At 41.4% G+C, this 27500-nt stretch overlaps 6 protein-coding genes across 6 annotated transcripts in view; 1 reads left to right on the top strand and 5 right to left on the bottom strand.

The window, feature by feature from the left end:
• LOC137991832 (uncharacterized) overlaps window positions 1-1061 on the bottom strand; it is a 1101-nt gene extending 40 nt beyond the window's left edge. The window contains exon 1 of the mRNA XM_068836869.1: window positions 1-1061. This exon is cut by the window's left edge and continues 40 nt beyond it. Within this exon, the coding sequence (XP_068692970.1) occupies window positions 1-1061 (1061 nt within the window).
• A 51-nt stretch (window positions 1062-1112) lies between these two features.
• Window positions 1113-2387, bottom strand: LOC137991833 (uncharacterized). The gene has a single exon (XM_068836870.1). It carries the CDS (start codon window positions 2385-2387, stop codon window positions 1113-1115), a length of 1275 nt encoding a protein of 424 aa, XP_068692971.1.
• A 608-nt stretch (window positions 2388-2995) lies between these two features.
• Window positions 2996-5482, bottom strand: LOC137991834 (uncharacterized). The gene has a single exon (XM_068836871.1). The coding sequence runs from the start codon at window positions 5480-5482 to the stop codon at window positions 2996-2998; it is 2487 nt and encodes an 828-aa protein (XP_068692972.1).
• A 557-nt stretch (window positions 5483-6039) lies between these two features.
• The window catches only part of LOC137993611 (uncharacterized), a 27481-nt gene continuing 6020 nt past the window's right edge, over window positions 6040-27500 (bottom strand). The window contains exons 2-3 of the mRNA XM_068839568.1: window positions 12821-14000; window positions 6040-8056 (exon numbers count right to left, since the gene is read on the bottom strand). Coding sequence (XP_068695669.1) covers window positions 7140-8056; window positions 12821-13979 — 2076 coding nt within the window. The 5' untranslated portion in view covers window positions 13980-14000 and the 3' untranslated portion in view covers window positions 6040-7139. The remainder of the gene's footprint in view (window positions 8057-12820; window positions 14001-27500) is intronic.
• Window positions 19130-20245, top strand: LOC137991835 (uncharacterized). Its single transcript, XM_068836872.1, has one exon. The coding sequence runs from the start codon at window positions 19130-19132 to the stop codon at window positions 20243-20245; it is 1116 nt and encodes a 371-aa protein (XP_068692973.1).
• On the bottom strand, window positions 24776-25811 carry LOC137990975 (protein unc-13 homolog C-like). The gene has a single exon (XM_068836096.1). It carries the CDS (start codon window positions 25758-25760, stop codon window positions 24834-24836), a length of 927 nt encoding a protein of 308 aa, XP_068692197.1. The 5' UTR covers window positions 25761-25811; the 3' UTR covers window positions 24776-24833.

Below are 27500 nucleotides of genomic sequence, written 5' to 3' on the forward strand. Positions count from 1 at the left end.
GCATTGCGACGGGGTCGACCGGGTCTAACGTTCGGCGTAGAGCACTCAGGGGAAATGCTCGTCACTTCTGTTTCGGATTCTTCGGCTCCGGCAATTTGACCGCTCTCGTTAGACTTGACTTCCAGGGGGTACAAATGTTTTACACTTCGTTTCAACAGTCGAGGAGTGCGATCTGAATTAGAGACTTTGATTAAGGCAGCTCGAACAATGCCATCCTTTCCAGTAAGCAGACGTTCCACTTTAGCCAACCTCCAAAACATCCTGTTCGTTGAATCGTTCTTTAGAATTACAACATCTCCAACAGCGATATCGGCTCCTTTTCGATTACTTGAGATTTGGGAGTGTCTTTCTCGTAAATTCAGTAAATACACTTTTCTCCATTGACCAGTGAACTGTTGGAGAAGGTGGCGATGATGTCTTGCTTTTCGCGTCAAAGATGAGTTTGTACTCATTATTTCGAAATGACTATCGTTGGGAGTATTAGCGACTCGTCGTCCATTGATAAGGTGGGACGGTGAAAGAATATAACTCACGCCATCTTGATCGTCTTCCACATATGTTAGCGGTCTTGAATTGATCACAGCTTCCACTTCAATAAGCAGAGTGTTTAGCTCGTCGTACGATAAGATTGTCCTGCCAATTGATTTCTTCAGACATCGCTTGACGCTCTGAATTAGGCGCTCCCAAAATCCACCCCACCACGGGGCCTTCTCAACTATGAACTTCCAGCTCACACCATTGATAGAGAGATAACGCATGACTTCTTTCGATCGGGCAATCTTGGCGATTTCTTTCGATGATCCTTTGAACGTTTTCCCATTATCGGACATCAAAGTTGCTGGAAGACCACGGCGGCTTGTAAATCGGCGAAATGCTAACAGGAAAGACTCCACGCTGAGACTTAGTGTTAGTTCGAGGTGTACAGCTCTTGTAGATGCGCAAGTAAATAGACATACATAACACTTGTCGTTGTCGCTCTCGGTAGAATTTCCTCGAATGAAAAGAGGTCCAGGTGAATGGTGGGTCTTCTGAGACGCGCACGCTCGGTAAATCCGGAACATTGCAGCTGGAATACGGTAATCCTTCGAGTTTTCGACAAGTAACACAACGTCTCAATACACGTTTGACTGATTGTCTCTACCCCGGAGAATCCAAACACGTTCTCTGAGCGTGGCGAGTGTGGTTTGGACAGAACTATGCTTTACTTTCTGGTGAGTTCGACAGATCAGCAAATCGACGAAAGGATGATTCGAAGGTAACAAAATTGGATTTTTACTTTCCGGTTGTAAACTTGAGTTGTTGACCCTTCCACGACATCTGAGCACCATATTGTCATCGAAGAACAATGCAAATTGATCAACTCTAGGGGGTTTCGCACCATGACCTTTCCGCATATAAACAATTTCACTTGAAAACGCGTTCGCTTGGACTGTTCTAAACCAGAGAGTCTCTGAATGTTTTAGATTCGATGCAGTCAATTCATTGTGATCCTCGAAATCAATGACCTCCTCTTGTCTGGCGGTTGTGTACTTTGATCGACACTTCTTGAGAATATTCACAAACTTCAACACGTACGCCGTGACGCGTAGCAGGCGATCCAAGTTGCTAAAATGATCACAATTGATGATTTCGGAAAGATTTATCTCTTGTTGCTTCGCTTCAGAACATGTCAACACGTGCGTGGCTTCCGGCGGGTTCTTTATCAGTTCGGACAAAGCGGTTTCGTCTACCACAGTTGATTGGACATCTGGCCAGTCGCGTTCATTCATTTGAAGGAATTCAGGTCCATTCCACCAAGTCGAATTATTTACTATTTTGATTCCGGTCATTCCACGTGAAGGCAAGTCAGCGGGATTCAATTTTCCAGGGCAATAATTCCACTCGTCTTTGGCTGTCAAGGTTCGGATTTCAGCGACCCGGTGATTTACGTACTGTTTCCATGGTTTTTCATTCGTAATCCAACAGAGCGCGGTTTTTGAGTCAGTCCAGTAAAATTTCTGGATTTGTTGAGGCAGAGAGCGGTGAATGGTGTCCATCAGTCGCGCCAAAATGCATGTCCCCAGCAATTCGAGGCGAGGGATTGACTGTTGCTTCAGAGGGGCAACACGGGTCTTGGATGACACCAGACTGACCTTGACATGTCCATCATCGTATGATGATCTTAGATAAACCACAGCTGCGTAGGCGTGCTTTGACGCGTCGCTAAATCCATGTAATTGAATGGAACTGGGTTTCAAATTTGCGTGAAAATAATATCTCGGAATCCTGACATTGTTCAATGATTCCAGTTCGGTCAAAAATGAATTCCACTTCAATAGCGTTTCACCATGGAGCTCTTGATCCCAGTTAACCTTTTGAGTGCAAATTTCTGGAAACATAATCTTCATCTGTATTAAAAACGGACTAAGCAAACCAAGCGGGTCGAAGATTTTTGGAATCAATTTTAGCAGTGATCGTTTTGTGACAGGAAGAGATCTTGCAAATTTAATTAGCTCAGTAAAATCGAAGAGGAACTCGTCAGATTCAGTGTTCCAATTAACGCCTTGGCGTACGATTCGTCTTCTTGGCTGAATTCGGCTTGCTTAAACTTCTCTTCACAAGGCGGTTTCTCTGAAGCATTAATGGCTTGGAGTACTTCTTTGCTGTTGGAATTCCATTTTCGCAGATTGAAACCACCCTTACGCATGATCTCCCTCGATTTCTGGTAAATTTCTTCGGCCCTTTTCACAGAATCGGCTCCTCCAAGAAAATCGTCAACATACAAACGGTCTCGTAGCAGATTAATCACTTCTCTCAGTTCAGGGTTTAGTTTTTCGCAGAAATCCAAATGATAGCGAATGGTTGAGCCAAGTATTGAAGGTGAGGGTCTAAGTCCAAAGACCAGCCTGCAAAATCGAAAATGTACGACGTCGGGATGAAATACTGTTGGATCCTTAAACCACAGGAATCGTAAAAGATCCTTGCTCGATTCGTTCATTGAAATCATGAGAAATGCCTAATCGATGTCGGCGGTTAGTGCGATCGGATTTGAGCGAAACTTTACGAGAACGTCAAATAACTGAGGGATGAGATTAGGTCCTACTTGCAGGCAATCATTCAATGAGGAATTACCAGGCGTTTTCGCAGAACCATCGTACACAATTCGAACCTTAGTGGTTTCACGGTCTTGACGAAGAACTGCGTGATGAGGTAAATAATGAACGTTCTCGCCGAACTTTTCCTTTGATTCCTCTTCTTTGACCTCTTCGATTATTCCCATTTGCAGTTGTTCCTTGATGATTCCATCGTATTCATTTAGTAGCTCGGGACCTCGTTTCACCTTGCGATGAAGTCCATTCAATCGGTTGTAACACAATTGATACTCGCTCGGGATAGGCTCTCTATCCATTTTCCATGGTAGACCAACAACATAACGCGTGCCATCGTAACTGAGATCCTTAAGAAACGAATTTTCACTTGATTCTTCGTCTGCAATTTTCTCTTTAATGCCGATGGATTCAGTCTCCCAAAAGTGTTTGAGAGTGTCCACTAGCTGGTCGTTATCAACTTCATTAACGTAGAAATCATGTTCACCTGCAATTACTAAATTCGAAAGAACTGCGTTTGATTGAGCAAGAATTCCACAGGGACCGGAAAGAAGCCATCCTAATTTGCTCCTCACAGCTATCGGGCCGGACTCGCCGCGTACAGTGTCGCCTTCGACGAAGTTCCAATAATTATCAGCACCAATAAGTATATCGATTGAATCTCCTCCTTCGTTGTCGAAAGCGTCGGCCAATTCTAAGCACTCGAGATGAGGAAATTTACGGATGTCAATCTTGCTTGACACCGATGAACATATCACTGGAAAACTCAAGGCGGTTATTTCAATTTCTTCATGACCGGATTTGTGTAAACGCAGTTTTACAACATCGCAACTTTGCTTTCGGTAGCGCTGCTCCCCGAAAGTGTTCAAATGCAATGTCTCGGTCTTGTAGGGCTTCAAATTTAAGTTCGATTTCAAATTGTTGGTCACATACGAACGTTGACTGCCATTATCGAAAAGAACTCGTACTGGTGTCGATTTGGTTCCGTCTTCATTAGTAGCAAAGGCTCGAGCGGTTTGCAGCAGTACTTTCTCATTCCTTCCAGACGTCGTATTAGTGATCGCCTCGGAGCTGTCTGGTGCTCTTTCTTCGATCACTGGAACAGTAGTACCTGTTTTTAACGGCTTGAATCCCCCACAAATTGATTGATGATGTCTTTGTTTGCAATTGCGGCACGTTTTCGTAGATCGACATTCATGACCGCGATGACCAAAGCTGAGGCACACAAAACATCTGTTGTTTCTTTGAAGAATTTCTCTGCGCTTTTGAGGATTGGTGACTCTTTTGCATGAAGCAGAGTAATGCGGCTCTTCGCAGTACACACAACGAATAGTGAAATTCTCGATACTTTGACACCTTTGATCATGATTAGAGAGAAAGGTTGAAGAAGTGGGCGTTCCCGAAATCTTGTGAGGGGCGTTGTTCGATGGCGCTGGCTTTCGAGTGAAATTATCGTTGGTTTTAACAGATTCACCGGCTTCTCGCGCTTCCAATTCGGTTTTGATGATTTTCATGAGATCTTCTATGTTCCAAACGTCGGTAGTTGAATTCCTAGCGATTTGAATTCGGATTTCGGTCGGTAACTTCGACATTATCACGGGTATGAGCAGACTGCCGTATTCTTTCGAAGAAACACCCAATGAAGCCAAACCCCTCGTATGAACGCTTATCTTGTCGTAAACGGCTCTAAGCGAATGCGGCTTGACATTAACACAGTTCGGTATCTTCAACAGTTCGTCCATGTGAGCACTGATGATCTGTTGAGGTTTGCCAAAGCGATCCTTTAGTAATTCTACGGCTGAGTTGTAGTTGGCTTCGGTTAGATTCAAACCTTGTATGACGCGTGCAGCTGGGCCCTCGACCAGAGATTTCAAGTAGGTAAACTTGTCGATATCGGAAATTGCTTCATTGGAATGAATAGCGGAATTGTACGAATCCCAAAACGCGTTCCAATTTGTGATTTGTCCACGGAATTTCGGAAGTGTAAGTTTGGGAAGTTTCGGTTTGGGCACGGTAACGGAGCTCGTAGTCGATGAAGAATGCTGAGAAGACGGATTTTGCCCCATAGATGAACCGTTAACATATGATGCTTGAATGTTCCACACTGGAATCTTTTCTCGGCATTCCAAGATTCTTGCGGTTACATGGTCAGATTCCTCAATCTCTTGGGTGAGTTGTTCCAAATCGCAGTGGTTTTGTATATCTGTGTCCAGTTTGTCCAGAGTAGTTAACTTTACCTCCAATTGTCGGTCGATTACTTGAAGTCGGTTCACATCGAATGCACTCGCGTTGTTCAGCAATTCGTCAACTTCTTTTTCCAATTTCGTTACAGTGCCACGATGGCCACCTCGCATTGATCGCAAACGGCTCAATGTTTCCTTCGGGTCTGTAGTCATCGTCTCTGGGCTAGAAGTGCCCCACGTTGGGCGCCAATTTGTCGTAAAACAGATCCGGAAGAAACCCAAAACGTAATAATATTCAAAAACGATTTAATCAAAATTCACTAGACTCGTGCTATTTACACCATGCTCAAAAATCGTACAACCACAACTGAGCTTTTATACGCAGGCAAAAACGAGATTAAAGATAACAAGATACGTGCTAATGCAATCACGAGGTACACGTCAATCAAATTAATAATCAAATGTCAATCACCAATGTACTGATCGGATATACGGTCCAACAAAACAATATTGTAACAAACGATTTACGACACTTACCTTACCTTACCTTACCTTACCTTACCTTACCTTACAGAAGCGGAAACACAAACAAGGAAACCTGGTTATGTGACATGTCATGTTCAAAATAGCGGAAAAAGATCATTGTAGCTCGAATCCTGGCTAGAATCCTGGCTAGGATCCTAGCTCGGATCCTGGCTCGGATCCTAGCTCTGATCCTGGCTCGGATACTAGCTCAGATCCTGGCTCGGATCCTAGCTCGACTCCTGGCTCGAAGTTTAGGTATCCTCAAAATGCAATTTCCGCGAGGATCATAAGAAGAAAACCGGAGAGAAAACGTATCTTCCATATAAGCATGGAAATTATTAAAAAACAGAGTTTCATACAGTAATATGAGAAAATTTTGAATGCGTTTATTGCATAGACATGTAGAATTTGACTTTAGTGAAAAGACCATCGTGAGAGGACACTGAGGTAATCTGCAAATATACATCTAACTTGAATATTCTCTTATTTAGCGCTGCTAGTCTCTCCGTATTGTGCACACCAAAAAAAATGCCAGATAACGGGAGCAATAATAAAAATTTGGTAAAAAATGATACTATTTGTAAATATTAAATATGGCGTCCCTAGGTATAACCTTCCGAAAGTGTATCATAACGTTAAGTTTATCATTAATCTTTTTGCGCACATTTGATACATGACTACCGAGAAAAATCCAGATTATTGTCTATTTCCATTCCAAAGATCACTAATGTATCCTTAACAGGGAATAAAATGTTATACTAAGTATCACCAGGCCCTAGACTCCGGTTTTTCAGTTTTCGTAAAATAAAAGTTTATCTACAAGGGCCAAAGGGCCCAAGTAAAAGTGAAAAGGAAAGAGAGGTTACCTAAAGTTTCAACAATCCACTATAAGAACGGTTACATCAATTCAGATCGTAAACTAAGCTACAAAGTCCAGATGAGCAAGGCGCAAAGTCCAATGAGGTGCATACATTAAGAACATAGCTTAAATCTAAAAGTCCATCAGGGTACAAGGCCCACATTAAGACTAAGTAACAATTAACCGTAAATAATTACACGAAAGAGGCGGCAAACGGTGTGGCATATTACAAGTTTTAACCCTTTAAGTACTAACCACGCATATATGCGTGGAAAATACCGATACTACTTTCAATAGTTACACTTTAGTCAAAACGTCATGATAGTGTGTTGATAGTACAGACTGACTGGCATGACAGCTATCACAGTCTGAAATCTCAAGGTGAATCCCGATTTCCACCATATTATACTGTTCCTTTGACAGGAAATCACGAAAGGCCAGGACTTTCCTACGAGCACTACTTTATCGCGAATTTTCTATGGGGACTTAACACTCGAGCTCACGTTTCCTTTTAGAGTTTATTGGCGCACGTGCTCCCCTTTCGAGCAAACAGTTGACAGCTTTGTCATTACCATGAAGTGTTGCCAACCTCAGTGGTGTCGAACCATCGCTGCTCCTTGAATCAATGTCAAGTCCAAGAGACAGTAGCTTCTCAATGATGATATCATTACCGCCTACCGCAGCATAGTGTAGCAATGTCTCCCCGTTGTTGTTTTTCAAAGTATGATCTGATTTTCTTTCTAATAGGACACTGAATGCACCCAATCTACCACAAAGGGCTGCAATCATCAATGGCGTTGTTCCATCGCTGTCTCTTGAATGAAAGTCAAGTCCAAGAGACAGTAGCTTCTCAATGATGATATCATTACCGCCTACCGCAGCATAGTGTAGCAATGTCCACCCATGATTGTCTCTAAGAGTAGGATCTGGCCCTTTTTCTAATAGGACACTGAATGCACCCAATCTACCACAAAAGGCTGCAATCATCAATGGCGTTGTTCCATCGCTGTCTCCTGAATGAAAGTCAAGTCCAAGAGACAGTAGCTTCTCAATGATGATATCATTACCGCCTACCGCAGCATAGTGTAGCAATGTCCACCCATGATTGTCTCTAAGAGTAGGATCTGACCCTTTTTCTATTAGGACACTGAATGCATCTAAGCTACCATGACCAGCTGCAATCATCGATGGCGTTGCTCCATCGCTGTTTCTTGAATCAATGTCACGTTCAATATACAGTATCGTCTTAAGAGTATTGACGTCTCCACTCACAGCGGCTGAGAGAAGTAGTGATTCTTCACTTTCGCTGTGCATACCGTTCGCATTCTTTGCACTACAATGTTCATTTGCTTTTGAATCAATCCTTAGATCGTTCTGCTGGTTGGACGGCCAAATACTACACGCTATAGACAGAACATAATACGAAATAAGTATTTAAGCCATCTTTCGTTACTGACCTTCAATTTCCCTTTCGCTGTCACTAGTTAAACTATTGAATAATTCTCAAGTCTATCGGTTAAATTTATATTGACTTACGTCAAATGAAACAAAAGTCTGCAACTTAAACGTTTAATTAAGGTGGCTCAAAACGGTTTCGTTATTGTTTTACTACAACAATGGAAACAATGCCCAATTATTGTTCAACAAGTTTTGATCTTTTCTTTTTTGACATAATAGGTTACCATAGCAACAATATGTTTTGTTCTAATTTTAACTTTATGTTCCTGTAACTCAAAAATGAGTTCCGTGATCCCCATTTCTTAATCATTGAATTGCAATTCGCATATCAAGATTCATCTTTCTGCAAAGTTTTAAACAAATCTATACTGTAGGTTCAGCGCCACATTAATTTTCGATAATTTAAGGTAGCTCTTCGATACCCTTTTAAGGAAACAAACTAAAAATTGTGGTAGTTTTGATCAATCAAAGAATTAGTGTTAAAAATAACGAAACCGTTTTGAGCCACCTTAAGAACATCACTAATTTTCTGCAGTCATCGACAAAGTTACCTAGAACACGCGACCTATTTATCGACAAAGTTGATTTGAAAACAATAAGGCCGAAGCACTTATACTTAAACTCAGTAACAAAAAGGTAAACCAGTTCAAAAGTTATCGTTTAAAGAATGCCGTTTCTTTTTTTAAAGGAAACGTTTCATTTTCACTGCACGTGATGTATTTGGAATAAAAACTGTTCTTTACAAGTAGGGTAAATTCAAACCGTTTTAAGAACAAACCAAAAAAATGTTCTTTGAAGATTGTGTGCAGGTTTTCAACGGGGAAGTCGATTGAATTCAACAAAACGTGGTGTAAGTATGTGCAAGACAAACCAGGAGCTTACAAATCCAGTACTCAGAGGTTGTCCTCGTCCTGTTCCGGGACTCCCTCTTACCCCGCCCTGAAAATGGGCCTGGAACCCAGGCGGGAAAAGAGAGAGTCCTGTATTACTCTCAGGCGCATGTTCGGAATGACGACATTATTCCCCCAAAACTGGGGGAAAACCATATTTGGAAAAAGATTCCTTGTTTGGGCATAGTTTATTCCGAGTGCTTTTACACTGAATGCATGGGGTTAATGTGTAAGGAAATTATAACGCCAAGTTTCTGGAGGCAATTGATTTCGCGTTTAAGAAATGCCACTTTACCTTGTGCCTAAGGCGGAACAACTGCAAGCTATTCATGCAGTCGTTCCTGTAATGATGGTTTTGTTAAACCTGCAACAGGATTTGGCAAGTCTGTTTGCTACATGGTTGTTCCTTTAATATGTCTGCGGTTTTCTTCGATCCAAGTCCGATGTTAATTGTAAATCAGTCCTTCTTACCGTGAGTCCCAATCGTGGAAGATCAGATGGATGACATACGAAAGTATGGAATTTCGTGCCTGAAACCCAACTGAACATGCAGCTGCATGATGTTGGCGCAGAAAAATATCAAATTTTGATTTAATTGCTCTCCCGAGACTCCTTGAAACTTACAAATGTACTGTAGGTTGTGGATGTCAATCGCTTAACGAAGACTAATAAATCTCCTGCTGGAACTCTTGATTATTGTTCATTATTTATTGCTCATTACTTCTGTCGATCGATTTATGTGATAATTGCACTGATCCAGTGAACATATATTTGAGTTGCACAGTAATTATTGAAACTGTCATTGTTTCAGGAGTTTAGGCCTACCAATTTTTTTCAAAATCGGGGACAAATTGTTTGGATACCCAATATAAAATAGTCAGGTAAAAAATGTCGTAAATACTCTCAGTTTTATCAGGAATAATACACAAACACCGGTGACAAATGAGTTTTTTTTTTTTTTGAGTAATTAGAGTAGAGTAATTTACTCAGACTATTAATTTTTCCTTAGAACAAATTTTCAAAGCACTCGTCGCATTAAATCTTTCTTTCCTTACAAGGGCAGACTTATGGCCGTGGCCAAATGGCGAAGGTCTTTTGTAGAGCTGCCTGTTGAGACTGCAATGATATTTATATCGGAAAAACTAAAAGACGATTGCATGACAGAAAAACTGAGCATTATTAATATATTCCTGATAAAGTTAGATAAAAAGTTAAACGAAATTGAATCACTACCTGGACTATTTGTTTCTTTACATACCAGTTTGTGTTGATAACGCAATGATGAAACAATAATGTTTCTATTAAATTTATACATATATATGCACAGTCAAACATTGATTATTCGGACGTTAATTGTCACGATTTTTTTTTCTGGTTAAAATTTGTTCGTGAATATTAATTAATAAGGATGATGCTACTTAAAAGCGTGTGTTACCTTGCTTTTATTGTTGCTACTTAAAAGCACTTTCCTTCTGAAACTCATTGCTAGAGGTAAAGTACTGCAGATAATATGAAATTCTGATTCCGAGCTGTTTTGTCGCTTAGTGAATTCCTATGCTATATTTACTAGTTCAGCCTTTGCATCGATTTATTGCGATCTTCTCTCAGTCGTTACATTTATTCCGCGATAATTTTCCAACATCACTGCGATCGGGTTTTTTTCTCCTCGTTTGGTCACGACGAGGCATAATTTAGATGTTCTCTTTCCTGACACTGCAAATCACACATTAATTTTCATATACGATTTTTTGTCGGAGTTTCAAGGTTCCCTTTATTTACATATCCAGCCTGGCATCTAATGCAATATGATTTGCTCATTCCGAGCATGCGCCTGCAAGTAATACAGGACTCTCTCTTTTCCCTGATCAACGGACGGCTATGGGTGAGGGACCAGGGACCACATAATTAATCCAAAAATAGCTCATTTGCATGCCATATGTGTCCATGTTTTGTAAGTCTACTAATTTGTAAGCGACAAAAAGACATTTTTATATAGTCTTGTTGACTGATTGAATAAACGGCGTTCCCTATTTTTTATTTATTTAATTTTAGTTTTTTGGAGGGAGGGGAGGGGATATTTTAAAGATACATGCATAGATAATACGTTTATCTAAGTACCTTTAAAATAACATTGCAAAAGCAACCGCACAGAACGTGCCAAATACACTACATTCTGTCATAGCAGGTAGAAGCCACATAAAAAAAAGGTGATCAGAACCATGAGACCAAACTTCCTGTGTTAAAATGAATCAATTGTTGGTATCCAGACACATAACTTAAAGTCCCACTCTTCAGTAAGGCCTGGTTTTCACTAGCGACGCGAGCATAAGCAAAAGCAGCACACGCAGGCGCATTTACTTGTTGTTAATTAGTGTCTATTGTTCGAACAAAAGGCTCTAATAAACAACAGAGTTAACTGAATAGAGTGTAACGTGAAGTGCGACAAGCTACCGAGTTTGCGAATGCTTCTTGTGCTTATGCTTGCGTCTATAGTGAAAACCAGGATTACGTAAGATTATAGAGTAAGCAAACCTTCAGTTGTCAAAGGTCTGTGAAAGGCTTTTAGATAGGCGTGGTTCTTTCCCCTCGATGTCCGCACAGGTAAATTTGTCATTGGTGAAATTTGACTCATGATTTGCAGAATTATAAACTTCTGAAAACAGCTCAGCTAGATTAGCTTGTTACTTATTCTGAGTTCTGAGTTACTGATCCCGCTATATATTTGTAAATCTTTTTTTCCACTTAAACAAGCTAATAAAGTTGTTCTTGTTGTTGTTGTTGTTGATAATGCAGGGCCAGTGCCAGAATTAATAATACAACTTTGCTTCAACGATGCTTCAAATGATATATGAAATGGATCATACATGAACTGCGGATATGAAATTAAGTGAAGCTATGACCCTCGCAGTTATGAACGCAATTTTTGCAATTGTGTAGAGAAGCGTGAAAAATTCAGGACTTCAACGGGGTTTGAACCCGTGACCTCGCGATACCGGTGCGACGCTCGAACCAACTGAACTATGAAGCCACTTTATGCACAAATGGAGATTTATTCAAAATCAACCACTGCTGAGTACCGTTTTCAAAAAGTGTCCTACTGTATCATGCTAGTCAGAGCTAAGCTCTGAAGGCAAAATAACCTACAAGTCGCTATCAAAAATCCACAGAAGGGAGTCTGTGTCGGCCTGTTTTTTGTAACATACTGCTTAATATATGTCCAGTTGGTAAGATGACAAATGTGTCGCTATTCGCTTTTACGAATTCCTAGATCACAGACAACTGGAAAAGATTTAAACGAGTAACTTTGAATATGGAGCACACAGTGTTTAATAAGTCCGTCATCGCCGCCATAATGTTCATTCCTGAATGCTGCCGGTGACTTCACTTTCCAGAATTTCAGTAGGTAAAATGCGATTAGCTAAGCAAAGGAGAAAAAATTTCTTGTTGGCGGAACACTAAATTAAACTCGCCCATCCCGTGATTCCATCTACTGTTTCGCCTGAGGAACCCAATGTTATTTATTTGCCACGAAACATTACAATGATTTAAATTAATCTCCTAATAATACATCAATTACTTTTACGTTATGCAGCGAGGAAGCCCAATAGAAGCTGGAAGCTTATTTTATTATAATAAATAATAATAAAGGAATGTTGAATGTCGTCGGCTAGGCAGGCGTTTGTGGGGAGGGGGTGAAATACAACTCCCCTAAAAGCGACTGCGTGGGAAGCAAAAATAACCTAATTGATTCTGATCTTCGCAGAGAGGCGGTATTAAATTACTTTTACACGGATTCCACTAAAATAGAAAAAGACCTACCATCAAGGACTTTCTTCATCCACTCGACAAGACCCTTGCATTGTTCTTCCCAAATGTACTTCTTGCCGTAGTTCTCGCGCAAATCTTTAGCTTCTTCCAGCCGCGTTTCTCTCTTTCTGGCCCAAATCTCCTTGATTTTGTTAGCCCACAATTCAGCATCTTCAGAAGAAACTACGTAATGGGAACCAAACCGAACCTCTTGAAGGGCTTCACCGAATCCCGAGTTGTCACTGACAAGAACGGGTAGCCCTGCTGACAAGGCTTCCAGAGCGGCGAGGCCGAAACCTTCGGATCTCGATGGCAAGATAGCAATATCCACCTCAGAAAACTGTTCTTTCAATCGTTCCCTGATTTCTATAAAAGTCCGTACTCTTAGTCGTCCTGGAGGAATACTAAGATTCTTCAAACGATTTGCTACTTCATCTTGATGCCTGTCTTGTGCGCCAACAAAGATGCAAATTGCATCATCGAGCTTACCTACAGCACCAGCTGCGATGTCAAATCCCTTCAGAGAGAAATCTTCGGAATCGCCACGACCAAAAGCTAAAACCCGACACTTGTTTCCGTCTTGCTTACCCTGCACTGCGTTAAAAAATTCACTGAAAATGCCCGGTGTAAGGACAAACACGTCTTGGTCCTTCGCACAAAAGCGAAGGGAAGAGCGACAAGCCTCTGCAACCTTAGACCCGACTGCCACAACACAATCAGCCTTCACACAGAGATCCACTTCAGCTTTATGCTGCCTTTCCGCCTTAGAAATGGCATCGGGGTCACCCTTGAACATCCCCAGCTCCTCTGGATCGGTGTGCACGAATTGAATCCACTTACATTGGCGATGGTCTCTTATTACTTGCGCGTGACGACCCAGTTCAACTCCATGTCCAACAATAAAGTCAATTTGAAGGTCATCCGGTGGAAAGGAAAGGCAATAGGTCTCTTCAAAACCGGTCATTTCTTTTGCCTGGATTAGGGACACTTTGTTGTTATGAGCCGCTTTCCTTTCCTCCTGGTCACATCGTGGGACCAAAACGGAGACCTTCACTTCAGGACATTTAGCTAATTGTATGGCCAACTCTCTATTGAACGTTGACAACCTGCTACGCTTAGATCCCCACTCTGACGCCAGCAATACTACCCTCAATTTTGAGGTTGATTCCATGGTTCTTGAATTCAACTGGACCTTCAATATAAGCACATTTACCCCGATTAGAGATATACTTTAACATTTACACTTACACAAGGCGCCTTATAAGAGAATGAAGACAAAAAAACTGGAATGACAAATCAATACTGAGCAACATTCCTGAAATTGCCAAACTGTTTAGAGTCATCAATGCATCGGACATACCAAACTTTTGTACACGTACGCTTTCCTCCAAACTCTTCAACCCTGTTTGCAGGTGAGTACAATGGAACCCCTATATAACGAAGGCCTCAGTATAACAAACGATTTCATTCTGCCACGTATGGAACAGAACCCGATATAACGAACACTCGTGGGAACGCACAAATCTTTCTAGCCGCTTGGCATTTCGTTACGCGGACGCGTGGTTACGAGACAGCGGAGATTTGAAAAGTGGTAAATAAGTTTTATGTTTCCTTTTTTCGTTATAACATTAATGGAAATCATTTACAACTGGAAATCCAGTTACGTTTATTTACACCTATTTTTCAAAACTAACAGTTAAGTCTTTTCCCTTGATTACACCATAGATTAAGGACCTTATGAGAAATCGAGATTACCACAAAAAACTTGCAGTAAAATATTCTTCACAGTCCCATTGGGAGAGTTGTTAAAAATTTCAATGAGGATTCCGTCCAAAGCACTCCACGGTAAAGGCTCTTATCCAAATGTGTGATAGGTGGCTTGAAAATATGGAAAATGGGAAATTGAACTGTGTCATTTTTCTAGATAATAGAAAAGCATTTGATCCAATAAACAAGAAATAAGATGGACAAACATATTTGGTATCTCGGGCATAGAGCTAAAGTGGTTCGAACCGCATGTGCCAAATAGACAGCAGCAATGCATTATAAACTAGACCCTCCGTGAGGGTACACTGGGTTGCCTGTGGTACGTGCAGCGTTCCAGGCAATTTTTTTCAAGTTGGTGGGTCATTAAGACCATTTAAGGGGTCACCCAGAAGTCATACCAGCAGAGGCCCTTTGGCTCACAGGTCCGCACACGTTCGTACGACGAAACAGCTCCTTTTCTGAGGTTAAAAACCTGGCTACCGGCCTATTAATTAATCATTTGTCAGAAAGAAGAAATTCCTGTCCTCTTTAAAAAAAATTGACACGCATTGCTTACGTGTGGTAGTGAAGTAACACAGCGATTTATTCCATAATGTCAACTGAGCTGTGTGTTGTCTTCCAGAAGATTCCAGTTGTCCTTGCGTAATATGTAGCTCTAACAGTGCACGATATTGTTTTGGTATTGTCTATCATTGTAGTGCCATGGTAGAAGTCTTGGGTAAATAGCCTGAGAAGACATGTGGTTACTAGCAAAGTACTGAGCCCAGAAAGATTGAAGAAAATAAATGGGAAGTGAAAAACATTGTCTTCTGGGATGACATGTTGACAGTTGTCTTTGCGTAATATGTAGGTCTAACAGTACACGATATTGTTTTGGTATTGCCTATCATTGTAGCGCCATGGTAGAAGTCTTAGATAAATAGCCCCTTTAGAAGACATGTGGTTACTAGCAAAGTACTGAACCCAGAGAGACTGAAGAAAATAAAAGGGAATTGAGAAACATTGGCTTCTGGGCTGACATGTTGATCATGCAACTTCTTTCCACCACAAGTGTAAGCGTGCACTGAGAGCATCTGACAGCTTTGTAAACAAAAGTTGAGAGCTGAAATTATTGCCTATTCGGCAGGGTTAGTATCTGGATGGGCGACCTAAGAAATATACCACTGAGTAACAGAAGCATAGGACAGAGAATTCCATTTTAATGCTATCAAATGCGAACCAAGCAAGATACAGATTTTGTCAGCTTGCTTTATGCAAAACAAATATTGATGTAAAAGTAAATAAATATGGATACACAATTTTTAAGAAGAGAAGAAGGAAGTTTCAGGACGGTCGATCGAGCATAAAATACTTTGCCATCGGTAACAAAATCTACGACATGAAAACAACATTAATTTTGGACCACGAATATAAAAAGTTACCATCAGCGAAAAACAGTTTGGGAGATTTTAGTTGTTTTGTTGTAATTGTACCAGTTTGGCTGCACCGAGTAAATCGCACATCGAATTTGTCAGAAAGAAGAAATTCCTGTCCTCTTTAAAAAAAGTTGACACGCATTGCTTACGTGTGGTAGTGAAGTAACACAGCGATTTATTCCATAATGTCAACTGAGCTGTGTGTTGTCTTCCAGGAGATTCAAGTTGTCCTTGCGTAATATGTAGCTCTAATAGTGCACGATATTGTTTTGGTATTGTCTATCATTGTAGTGCCATGGTAGAAGTCTTGGGTAAATAGCCTGAGAAGACATGTGGTTACTAGCAAAGTACTGAACCCAGAAAGATTGAAGAAAATAAATGGGAAGTGAAAAACATTGTCTTCTGGGAGAGACATGTTGACAGAATAAAAGGGAATCGAGAAACATTCGCTTCTGGGCTGACATGTTGATCATGCAACTTCTTTCCACCACAAGTGTAAGCGTGTACTGACAGCACCTGACAGTTTTGTAAACAAAAGTTTAAAGTTGAAGTTAATCCCTATGTGGTGGGTTAGTATCTGGATGGGCGACCTAAGAAATATACCACTGAGTAACAGAAGCATAGGACCGAAAATTCTATTTTAATGCTATCAAATGCGAACCAAGCAAGATACGGATTTTGTAAGCTTGCTTTATGCAAAACAAATATTGATGTAAAAGTAAATAAATATGGATACATAGTTTTTAAGAAAAGCAGAAGGAAGTTTCAGGACGGTCGATCGAGAATAAAATATTTTGCCATCGGTAACAAAATTTACGACGTGAAAACAACATTAATTTTGAACCACGAAAATAAAAAGTTACCATCAGCGAAAAACATTTTGGGAGATTTTAGTTGTTTTGTTGTAATTGTACAAGTTTGGCTGCACCGAGTAAATCGCACATCGAATTCAGCGGGCAGAGTGATCAAGTTACCGCGGCATGTTTACTCGCGAAACAGTGAAGCATCTGTGTCAAATGATGCCAAGATACCGGGTTTTTGTTTTTGTTAGTTTTCTTTTTCTTTCAATTGTTATAAATTTTGACAAGAAATGTGCGAATTCAACACAAAGATCACTCTCAGAGGTCAGAGTGACCATTGTTTCTGGAAAATCAAAAATTTACTCTCCAAGACAAGGTTATTTATCACCAGGTAATTCCATCGTTTTGGTAATAGCAGCTACTTTATTATTCATCAGCGTCACAATATTTTGCCGATTTTGGGGGTCATTTTGTTGAAACTCAAGCACGCTTCCAAGAGACCTGTTTATTTTCGTGACTTATGCGTTACCACAAAAATTCTCCCCGTATCACATTTCAACACATGTATGCAAATTTGCTAAGCTCGAAAATTACGCATGATAAATTTACAAAAGCTAGAAATTTCACAGAAATATTTTCCAGCGAAACATTTATTGAAACAAGCAACATATTTGCTATAAGAGGCAAGAAACCCTTCCTATTTCAGTTGCGTGCGAGCAAGCGAAACACAATCACAAAGTATATGCAATTAAATAAATTTCTGACAGTTCACATCAAACCCTTTTCGAAAGAACCTTGACCGTAAATAATAAAGCACAAAAGAGACAGCAAGCTTTCATTCAAATAATTTTTCACTGTCACATTTCCAATTTGTTTTTACCTTTGCTGAGTTGAGTCTTAAAATGAATGTTACTTGCCAGACAAACAGGCAAATTTTAAATAGATGCGACTTCAGTAAACACTGTGAGACACACAACAGAGATCACAGATCTACTTGTGGTTTTCGATTCCTTCTCTGTCTTTGTTGAACCCGTAAGTTACCAGAGAAATTCCCATTTGGTTTCAGTGTTGTACGTGTAGCGTGGGGCCTGAGCCCAAGCTTAGTCGGACTTGCGCAGAAAAACTATAAGTCGGACTCGTGTTCCTCGTGTGAGCTTTCAAAGATCTAGTTTTGTTATTGCTTATCTAGTTGTGTTACATTTGGTGGCAGCGGTGGGATCTTTTTTTGCCATGGAAGATACTGTAAAAGCCTTGGAAGAGAAATTGGCGAAACTTGAGGCGAAACTTGGAAAGAAAAGTGAAAGTACGGCTGGTACAGGCGGCAGTTTACCGATCACCTCTCCAGAAAACCCGCTTCGCATCAAACCAGAGAGCTTCTCTGCGACATCCGGCGAAAGTTGGGTAGTTTGGATACGGAAATTCAAAAGTATTGCAGCCCTTAACAAGTGGAGTGCTGAGCTTCAAGCCCAAATATTGCCCGCATACCTGAAAGGCCTCGCAGAGCAGACCTATTACAGCCTGACCGCCGAACAAACAGCCACGTGGACGGCAGTTGAACGCGCTCTGACAGATCGATTTCATCCTAAGGAATCTCGTCAAGTACACATTTCCACTCTACGAGCCAAATTAAGACGTCCTGACGAAGATCTACACCAACTGAGGTGCGACATTTCTCGTCTTGTGGAGCTGGCCTATCCGAATGACCCACCGGATATACTCAATCGCACAGCCAGAGATTTCTTCGTAGGTGCGTTGACCCCCATTACATTGCGCGAGAAGGTGTTGGATTTGGGGCCCAATACTCTGGATGAGGCCCTAGCAGCAGCTCAACGATACGAATCAAATCAAAAAGTGCTAAACAAAGGCAGTGCTCGAGTGCTGTCTTCAACGTCTGGTGATCAGGAGAAGTTTGGCTCCCAACAGGGAACCCAAGAACCCCCAGCATGGGCTAAGGAGCTTTTTCAACAGCAAGCTGAAATCTTAGAGAAGCTAAAAAACATTCCTCAAGGGAGGCAAGGTAGGAATGCATGTGTGGAATCTGGACAAGGCCCCAGAGCATGTTTTAAGTGTGGTAGCTTAACTCATTTTATTCGTGACTGTCCACATCAAGTGCGTCCCGACCAGGGAAACGGGAGATGGGCGGGGCACAGCAGGAAGTGACCCCGCCCGAGAATCCAAAGGGGGCATTTTTGCCTTGTGCTGTAAATGATGTCAAATCCCAAGCCTTATTAGACACGGGTGCAGAAGCAACAATTATCAGTGAGGACCTATATAGTCGCTCTAAGACACATTTAAACAAACTTGAACTCACACAAAAGCCTGTCCTGGGGGCCAACAACATGCCACTTGATGTTGTTGGAAAAACGGAAGTAACAATTCAGCTTGGCGGGATCAGGGCTCAGCATAAAGTGCTGGTGTGCCGAGGCCTAGTACAACAAGTGTTGATTGGTATAGACTTCCTAACAACTCACAAATGTATTATAAACTTTGACACTAACACCGTCTACAGTAAGGGGGAACCCAACAAAATAGTTTTTGGATGCCTTGATAAAGTGTACAGGATCACTGTGGCTGAAACCGTCACATTATCTCCAAACATGGTCGCAGACATACCTTGTGAGGTCCAGGGAATGGATGGCTTAGACGAATGTATGGGGGTGCTGGAACCAGCGGACACATTTTCGGAAAAATATTCTGCTGGGGCCTTTCGAATGGCAGTGACTGTAAAAGGGGGTCGAATCCCAGTTCGTGTGTTCAATTACCTTAACAAGCCCCTCAAAATTTACAGATGCAGTAGTATAGGGGACCTCTACCCATTGGCCGGTGAGGGAGAATCACAGCAGGAAACCAATGGGGGTGTGGGCTACAAGGTAGTACCCCCTGGGGCTCCAAAGGAAGATGTTGAGGTTGGATTGGAAGCTAAACAGTGTAGTGCGGTTTTTGTGAAGGATGCTGACGTCCACAGTTTATCAGTAGAAGAGATGTTCCCTATCAGCAGTAATTTCGTCCCGGAAGAGGAAAAACTTAGGCTTTATGACATGTTGTCCACTTATGCCGACTGCATTTCAAAGGGCCCGTGGGATTTAGGTACTGCAAAGGGCGTACGACATACTATCGACACCGGCTCTGCCCAGCCAATCCAGGTACCACCTCGAAGAGTTCCCTTTCACAAAAGGCAGGAAATGCGCAGCCAAGTGGACGAAATGCTTGAAGCAGACATTATTGAACCTTCCGATTCCCCTTGGTCCTCTCCGGTGGTTTTAGTAGCGAAGCCTGATGGCTCTCAACGTTTCTGTGTTGACTACCGTGCTCTTAACTCGGTAACCAAGCGAGACTTGTACCCGCTTCCTCGATGCGATGACATATTGGAGAGCTTATCTGGGGCGCAGTGGTTTTCTCATCTCGACCTCCTTAGGGGATATTGGCAAATTGATGTGGCAGAGAAAGATCGGTAAAAGACGGCGTTCGCAACTCCGGATGGCCTTTACCAATTCCGCAAACTAAGTTTTGGGCTTACGAATGCACCTGCATGTTTTATGAGGGCTATGCACTTTATCTTGAGAGGATTATTATTTTTTTTTTTTTCTTTTTTTTTTTTTTTTTTTTTTATTTGCAACAATACAAGAGAATACAATGCTTACGAACAGTACACTGACTACTTACAGCACTAGCTCTATTTACATGATATTACTCTAATTTTAACAGTGTTTGAATTACAACGACTAACAAATACAGTAAAGACAGTACTACTAACACATGCAGTGACGACAAAGGGCAAAGAAAAAAAAAGAAGAAAAATAGATAATTATCATTACAGCTTGAAGTTGCACTATGGAGGCATCAAAAACAGGGTAAAGGCATGTGGTTCACTACAGGTAATGTAAGATATGCACCTGACAGGAGATTTGAAAGAAACTAATGGGTAGGAGATAAATACAGATAGGTGAAGAAATATACTAATATTAATTAGATCCTCATATATCCTGCAAGAGGTTTCCATTTCTTTGTGTCTCCACTTTTTATTTCTATTTCATATCGTGATTTTAAAGTGCGTATGAAATGTGTAAGATTTGGATGGCCTTCTTTTGTCTTAGCGAGCCATATGTGATATCGTGCTAAGAGAAAGCAATAATTTATAAGAAGTGCGAATTGAGAGATATCTGGCCTCAGACCCAAAGCAGTAGTATTTGTCAAAGCATAATCCCTAGGAAGTACATTTAGGTTTATCAGCCATTCAGTAAGTTTATTCCAAAAGTGAGATGTGTGGCTGCACGTCCAAAAAAGATGAATAAGTGACTCAGAGGAGGTGTGACAAAAGCTGCAGTTTTCATCGCCCTTTAGACCTATTCTAAATAAGAAGTTATTGGTTGATACGCGTCTATGTAAGAATTTAAACTGGAACTCTATTAGCTTAGTGCTCTTTGTGCATTGTTTAGCTAAAATATAAGCAGCAGTCCAATTTATGTTGTCATTTGTTGGTAGGTCACAATCCTGTAGCCATTTTTTTTGACTTGACTCGGGGGTTAAGCTCTTGATACTGATCAATTTTTTATACATTAAGGTAGTTGCTTTTTTGACTTGTAAAATTCTTGTTGTAAGTGGCTCCTTTTCGTGGTCGGTGTTCTGTAGATCTTGAAAATTTGAATCGATCCGAATAGACTTAACAGCGGATATTAATCCGTAGAAGCTGAGAGGGCGAGGGTCAATTTCATACTTACAGCGAAAATCACTTAGCGAGAGAAAGTTGTTGTCCGATCCTAAAAGATGCTTCACCCGAGTTATTCCCTTATTGAACCAATTTTGAAAAAAAATTGTCTTGTTGGCTATCTTTATTAAGGAGTTATGCCAAAGTTGTTGGTCCAGAAAGTGATTTTTCGATGCTATTTCTGGTTCAAAGTTAACTTCTGCCCAAATTTCTAATACTTCTTTTAAAAAGCCATCCGAAGTTGTTATTTTCGATAAGATGTCCTTAACATTAAGGTTGTAGGAAAAAAAGTTTTGACAACCATATTTTTGGAGGGTTATATCGAAAAAAATTTTCCATTTTCCCTTGTTATTGTTATCCAAGTATTTTTTTAATCCATGTCGTTTTAAGGGATTTATTGAAGGAACTTATATCAATCATTTTTAAGCCACCATCACCGAAATCGTTGATCATTACCTTCCGTTTTATCTTGTCTCCTTTGCCATTCCATAGAAAAGTGTAGAGTAAGTCATTTATTTCGTTTAAAACTCTGTAGTTTGAGCGAAGAGGTGAGAGCAGGTAGACTAATTGGGAGACCACTAGTGATTTGATAACAGTGATTTTCCCTAGCAATGTGAGTCGGCGGTATTTCCAGCATCTCAGGATTTCTTTAACTTTTTCGAGTTTCTCATTGTAGTTTAAGGAGGCAGATAGTTCGGGATCTGTTGAGATCCATAGACCTAGGGATTTAACCTTGTCTTTTGGCCATTTGAGTTCTTTTCCTGATAACAAAATTTTATCATTTCCATCACTTGCGCCGATCCATAGAGCTTCAGTTTTCTTATCATTGAGTCTGAGGCCAGAGACTTTGCTGAAATCGTCAAGCATTGCGAGGGATGAAAAAAGAGATTCGCGTGACCCGTCTAATATAAGTGTTGTGTCATCGGCATACTGACTTAACTTAATTTCCACATTATTTACAGAGATTCCCTTTATATTAGTATTTTTTCTAATTGCCATGGCAAGCACCTCTGCTGATAGGATAAATAAATAAGGTGAGAGCGGGCAGCCTTGCCTAACACCTCGTTGAATCTCAAAAAAATTACTTGCCCATCCATTATTCAGAATACAGCTTTCAGTATTACTATACAGGGTTTTCACCCAGTTAATCAATGAAGCACCAAATCCGTAGAAACTTAGTGTGTCATGTATGAAGGACCATTCGAGAGAATCAAATGCCTTTTCAAAGTCAATAAAAAGTAATAGGCCCGGGATATTCTTTTCTGTGGCGTATTGGATAATAGAGTCGATAAGTCTGATATTTTCGCCTATGAATCTGTCTTTCAAGAATCCTGTTTGATCATGATTGATAAGGTTTGGAAGTACTAGTTTAATTCGGTTTGCAATAGATTTTGCTGCGATTTTGTAGTCAGTATTCAAAAGGGTAATAGGTCTCCAATTTTTGATGAAGTACAGTTCCGCATCTTTTTTTGGAATTAGTTTAATCACCCCTCTTCTTTGCGTCACTGAAAGGCAGCCAGAGTCTAAAGCATAGTTGAGTGCCGAAATTAAAAAAGGAGAAATGTCTTTCCAAAAAACTTTATAAAATTCGGCAGGAAGTCCATCTGTTCCTGGCGTTTTGTCGGACTCCATCTTTTTCAGGGCTTCGAGACATTCCGTTTGAGTTAAGGGCCCTCACTTCAGAGAAGAATGTAGACTGGAGGCTGTCGGGTTTTTTTGTCGTATAAAGGTTTTTGTAGAAAGCGGTACATTCAGATAAGATATCTCTATCTGTGGTGACGAAATCAGTGTCATTAATTTTTAATTGACTAATTGTTCCTTGTTTACAGTGCCTTTTTTCAAGATTTAGAAAGTATGCAGAGTTCCTTTCGCCCTCGTTGTACCATTGCGACTTTGACCTAATAATTGCACCTTTGGTCCGATACTCAAAGATGTTTTCCAGTTCTTTCTTTAAGGTAAAAATTCTTTCTGCAACAATATGGTATGAGGGGTTACCATTGCTTGAATTGTCTATATGTTTCTCTAAAAAAGCGATTTCGCGTTCCAACATTTCTTCGCGATTTCTTGTTGTCACGTTTTTGTATGCAGCATAGGATATTGATTTCTCTCGCACCTTTAATTTGATCATCTCCCAGAGTAGGGCTGGGTTCACCGAGATGTCTTCTTTGTATTGGTTCACAGTGTTTTCAATTACTGTTTTAATTTCTTGGACATATCTCATTTCGCTTAGAAGAGACGTGTTCAATTTCCAAAAACCTTTGCCTCTAGGGTTCGAGTGTAAAGCTACATTAAGAGTAATCATCGAATGATCCGTTTTGAAGCCAGGAAGAATATCTGCATGAGTCACATCACATAAGGATGATTCACTGACTAGAAAAAAATCAAGTCGACAGTGTATGACTGGTTGGTTTTGTCGCCAAGTATATCTCTTGGTCTCCGGGTTGAAAAGTCTCCAAATATCAATCAAACCAAGATTTTCAGAGAAGTCTTGAATCACTTTTAAGGCATTCTTGTGTGTTCTGGCAAGGCCACCCCTCTTATCCTTTTCAACTTCAAGAACTAAGTTAAAGTCCCCACCAATTATAATTTCCTCACATTTAAAGTTTGATAAATGATCGAAGAAAACCTGAAAGAAGTTTGGATCGTCTTCATTCGGAGCGTAGATGTTAGCCACAGTCAGACGCTTCCTATCAGCAACGATATCACATATTAAAAAGCGACCATTCGGATCCGAGAAAACCTTGTGGATCTGACAATTGAAGTTATTGTTGAAAAGAATACCAACCCCTGCTTTGTTGCTGCTGCAGCAGCTGAAGAGCGCTTTATAACCCCACTCACAAGTCCATTTATCAGTAGTTTCTTGAGAACAATGGACCTCTTGCAGCATATAAATAGATTTCTTTTTTACTCTCAGCCAGTTAAACACCTCTTTTCTTTTGGCATTGTTTCCCAATCCCCTGACATTAAGGGAAACTATTTTCAAATCTGTTGTATTGTGAGTGATGAAAGAAACGGAGTTGACGGTTTTGCATTTTCACAATAAAAGATATCTAAATGACCACATGCCTTCAAGCTATTGTTGATGAGATAGATTGCTATGCCCTGGAGACAGTACAACGAAAACACACACAAATTGAATAAAATTACTAAAAGACTTTTGGTTGAGAAATTAGGCATCTTGCTACAGTAAACAAGAGAAAAAGCCTGTAGCTCTGTTAGACTATTTAAGCTGTCGACCGCCTCTAATTAGTTAAACGCATATTGGCAATAAAAAAAAGAAACTGCGAAACCTTTGAAGAAATTTGCAGGTCAATCTGAACAAAGTTATTTTATGTGGGTTAGACAGTAAATTTTTGCCCGACGGGCCACAATTTACCTTTAATATACAGTTTGTCTGGTTGCGACTGGCTGAAGGAGGCAGCAACTCCATTTCGTCTGGCATCTTTAAAAGCATCCATCTGTACTTTTCTTCGGGTAATGATATCCCTGGGAAGGTCTCGGAACATTTGGAAGTTAGTGCCTTTAAGTCGGTGACCAAGTTTAAAGATCTGCTCACAGTCTTTGTACCTGAGGAAACGGGCTAGAATAGGACGCGGATTTCCATCTTTGCTTTTACCGATCCGATGTACTCGCTGGATTTCTACGCTCCTTGCATCCCTGTAACCGAGATCCCGTTCCAAAAAATTTCGAAGAACTTCTTCGGTGTTTTCACCAGAGCGGCCGCCTATTTCTGTCGATTCTACTATGTTGGTGAATTTAATATTCTCCCGGCGAGAGTAGGCTTCTAAGTAAAGATTTTTAGTGTGGACCTCCTCTAGCAGAACCTCAGTTTTCTGGCATTTTGTCGTCAGCTCTGCTAATTGAGTTTCGTAGAGTCGATGCGCTTTCTCCGCAGCTTCTGTCTTTTCCTTCAGTTGTTGTCCGGTAAAGTTGATTCCTTCTTTTAGGTCGTCAATATCTTTATTCGTTGTTGTTTGGAGATCTTCTAGCCTTTGGGTTCGTTTCTCTAAGTTCTCGAGATTGGCTTCAATCTTCTTCACGGCTGATTCTATTGAATCAAGCTTTTCCAGTTTTGCTAGGATTGCTTGCAGAGTTGCACCAACATCTTGTGTCATACTGAGAGCTGTCATTATTTCGTCTTCGTGGTGCGTTGGCGAGGAGTACTGCTTGGTTTTTTTTATTTCCGGCGAAAGACTTGACTCGTCGGAGGAAGCTGAAGATCTGGTTTTTCTTTTGCTGAGAAATTGACCAAAATAAACGGCCATTTGCCAAAATAGGGCAGAAAAATGGGCGGGCGACAGCAACGCACGTCTTTATGCCGCCATTACTCGACCCAGCCTCCAAGGAAAAGGCAGGAAAAGGCAGGAAATGCGCAGCCAAGTGGACGAGATGCTTGAAGCAGACATTATTGAACCTTCCGATTCCCCTTGGTCCTCTCCGGTGGTTTTAGTAGCGAAGCCTGATGGCTCTCAACGTTTCTGTGTTGACTACCGTGCTCTTAACTCGGTAACCAAGCGAGACTTGTACCCGCTTCCTCGATGCGATAACATATTGGAGAGCTTATCTGGGGCGCAGTGGTTTTCTCATCTCGACCTCCTTAGGGGATATTGGCAAATTGATGTGGCAGAGAAAGATCGGGAAAAGACGGCGTTCGCAACTCCGGATGGCCTTTACCAATTCCGCAAACTAAGTTTTGGGCTTACGAATGCACCTGCATGTTTTATGAGGGCTATGCACCTTATCTTGAGAGGATTATGCTGGTCAGACTGTCTAGTGTATCTAGATGATATCATTGTCTTTGGTCGAACACTGCAGGAGCATAGGGAGAGACTGTCACTTGTGTTGGCACGCTTGACTGAGGCAGGCTTGAAGATTAATCCCAAGAAATGCAAGCTTTTGTGTGAACAGGTCGTTGTGTTAGGTCACGATGTGTCGGGGAAGGGCATATCTACTGATCCAGAGAAAATAAGAGTCATAAAGGAGTGGCCGGTGCCGGCTGATGAGAGTCAGCTGAGAGCGTTCTTGGGGACGGCTGGTTACTATAGACAATTCGTGCCAAACTACGCCCACATTGCATCCCCTTTGCACTGTGCTTGCCAAAAGGGGAACCGTTTTCGATGGACAGCTGAGTGCATGGAAGCCTTCTTGCACATTAAGCGCAAATTGACAAATGCTCCCATCCTTGCTTTCCCCCAGCGGGACGTTCCGTTCATCCTGGACAGTGATGCCAGTGACAGTGGGCTAGGGGCGGTGTTGTCTCAGGTTCAATGTGGGAAGGAACGAGTAATAGCATACGCAGCGCGGGCACTATCAAAGGCTGAAAGGAACTATAGCACTACCCGGAAGGAACTGCTGGCCCTCGTGTGGGGAACGGAGCATTTTGAGACATTCCTCTATGGGCGACGATTTCTGGTCAGGACTGACCATAGTGCTCTGCAGTGGCTACGGAACTTTAAAAACCCTAGAGGCCAGGTGGCTAGGTGGCTTGAACGGCTTAGTGACTTCGATTTTGAGGTGGAGCATCGTCCGGGTCAGTTGCATGGCAACGCGGATGGCTTGTCTCGATTTCCTTGGGACGAGGGTGCTTTGGAGAAGATAGAGAGGGACACTACCCTGATTCAGTCTGTGAATATGGGACCCTTGTCGAGGGAAAGTATACGTGCGGCCCAAAACCAAGATCCCGTTCTGTCGCAAGTTGTGAAGTGGCTTGAAACTGGTGTCAGACCCGCTAGAGGCGACGTGGAAGGAGGGGGGCGTAAACTGCTGTCATATTGGTCACAATGGGGAAGGCTGTTTCTCAGGGACGGTCTCGTGTTTAGACGTTGGGAACATGAAGTGACAGGCCAAGATATTTATCATCAAATCTGCTTGCCAGAGAGCATCGTGTCACAAGCGTTGTGCGCCTTGCACAACGACCCTTCATCCGGCCACCTTGGCGTCTCGAAGACTCTGGAGAAAGTGCGGAGGAGATTTTATTGGCATGGCATGCGGGAAGACGTCGAGAT

The sequence above is a fragment of the Montipora foliosa genome, chromosome 2 (assembly GCF_036669935.1).
Source record: "Montipora foliosa isolate CH-2021 chromosome 2, ASM3666993v2, whole genome shotgun sequence".
Classification (NCBI taxonomy): Eukaryota; Metazoa; Cnidaria; class Anthozoa; order Scleractinia; family Acroporidae; genus Montipora; species Montipora foliosa.

Coding starts and splice junctions, on each gene's coding strand:
- LOC137991834 (XM_068836871.1), bottom strand. CDS start 5,482: ATGACTACAGACCCGAAGGAAACATTGAGCCGTTTGCGATCAATGCGA.
- LOC137990975 (XM_068836096.1), bottom strand. CDS start 25,760: ATGGCCGTTTATTTTGGTCAATTTCTCAGCAAAAGAAAAACCAGATCT.
- LOC137991833 (XM_068836870.1), bottom strand. CDS start 2,387: ATGAAGATTATGTTTCCAGAAATTTGCACTCAAAAGGTTAACTGGGAT.
- LOC137991835 (XM_068836872.1), top strand. CDS start 19,130: ATGCCACTTGATGTTGTTGGAAAAACGGAAGTAACAATTCAGCTTGGC.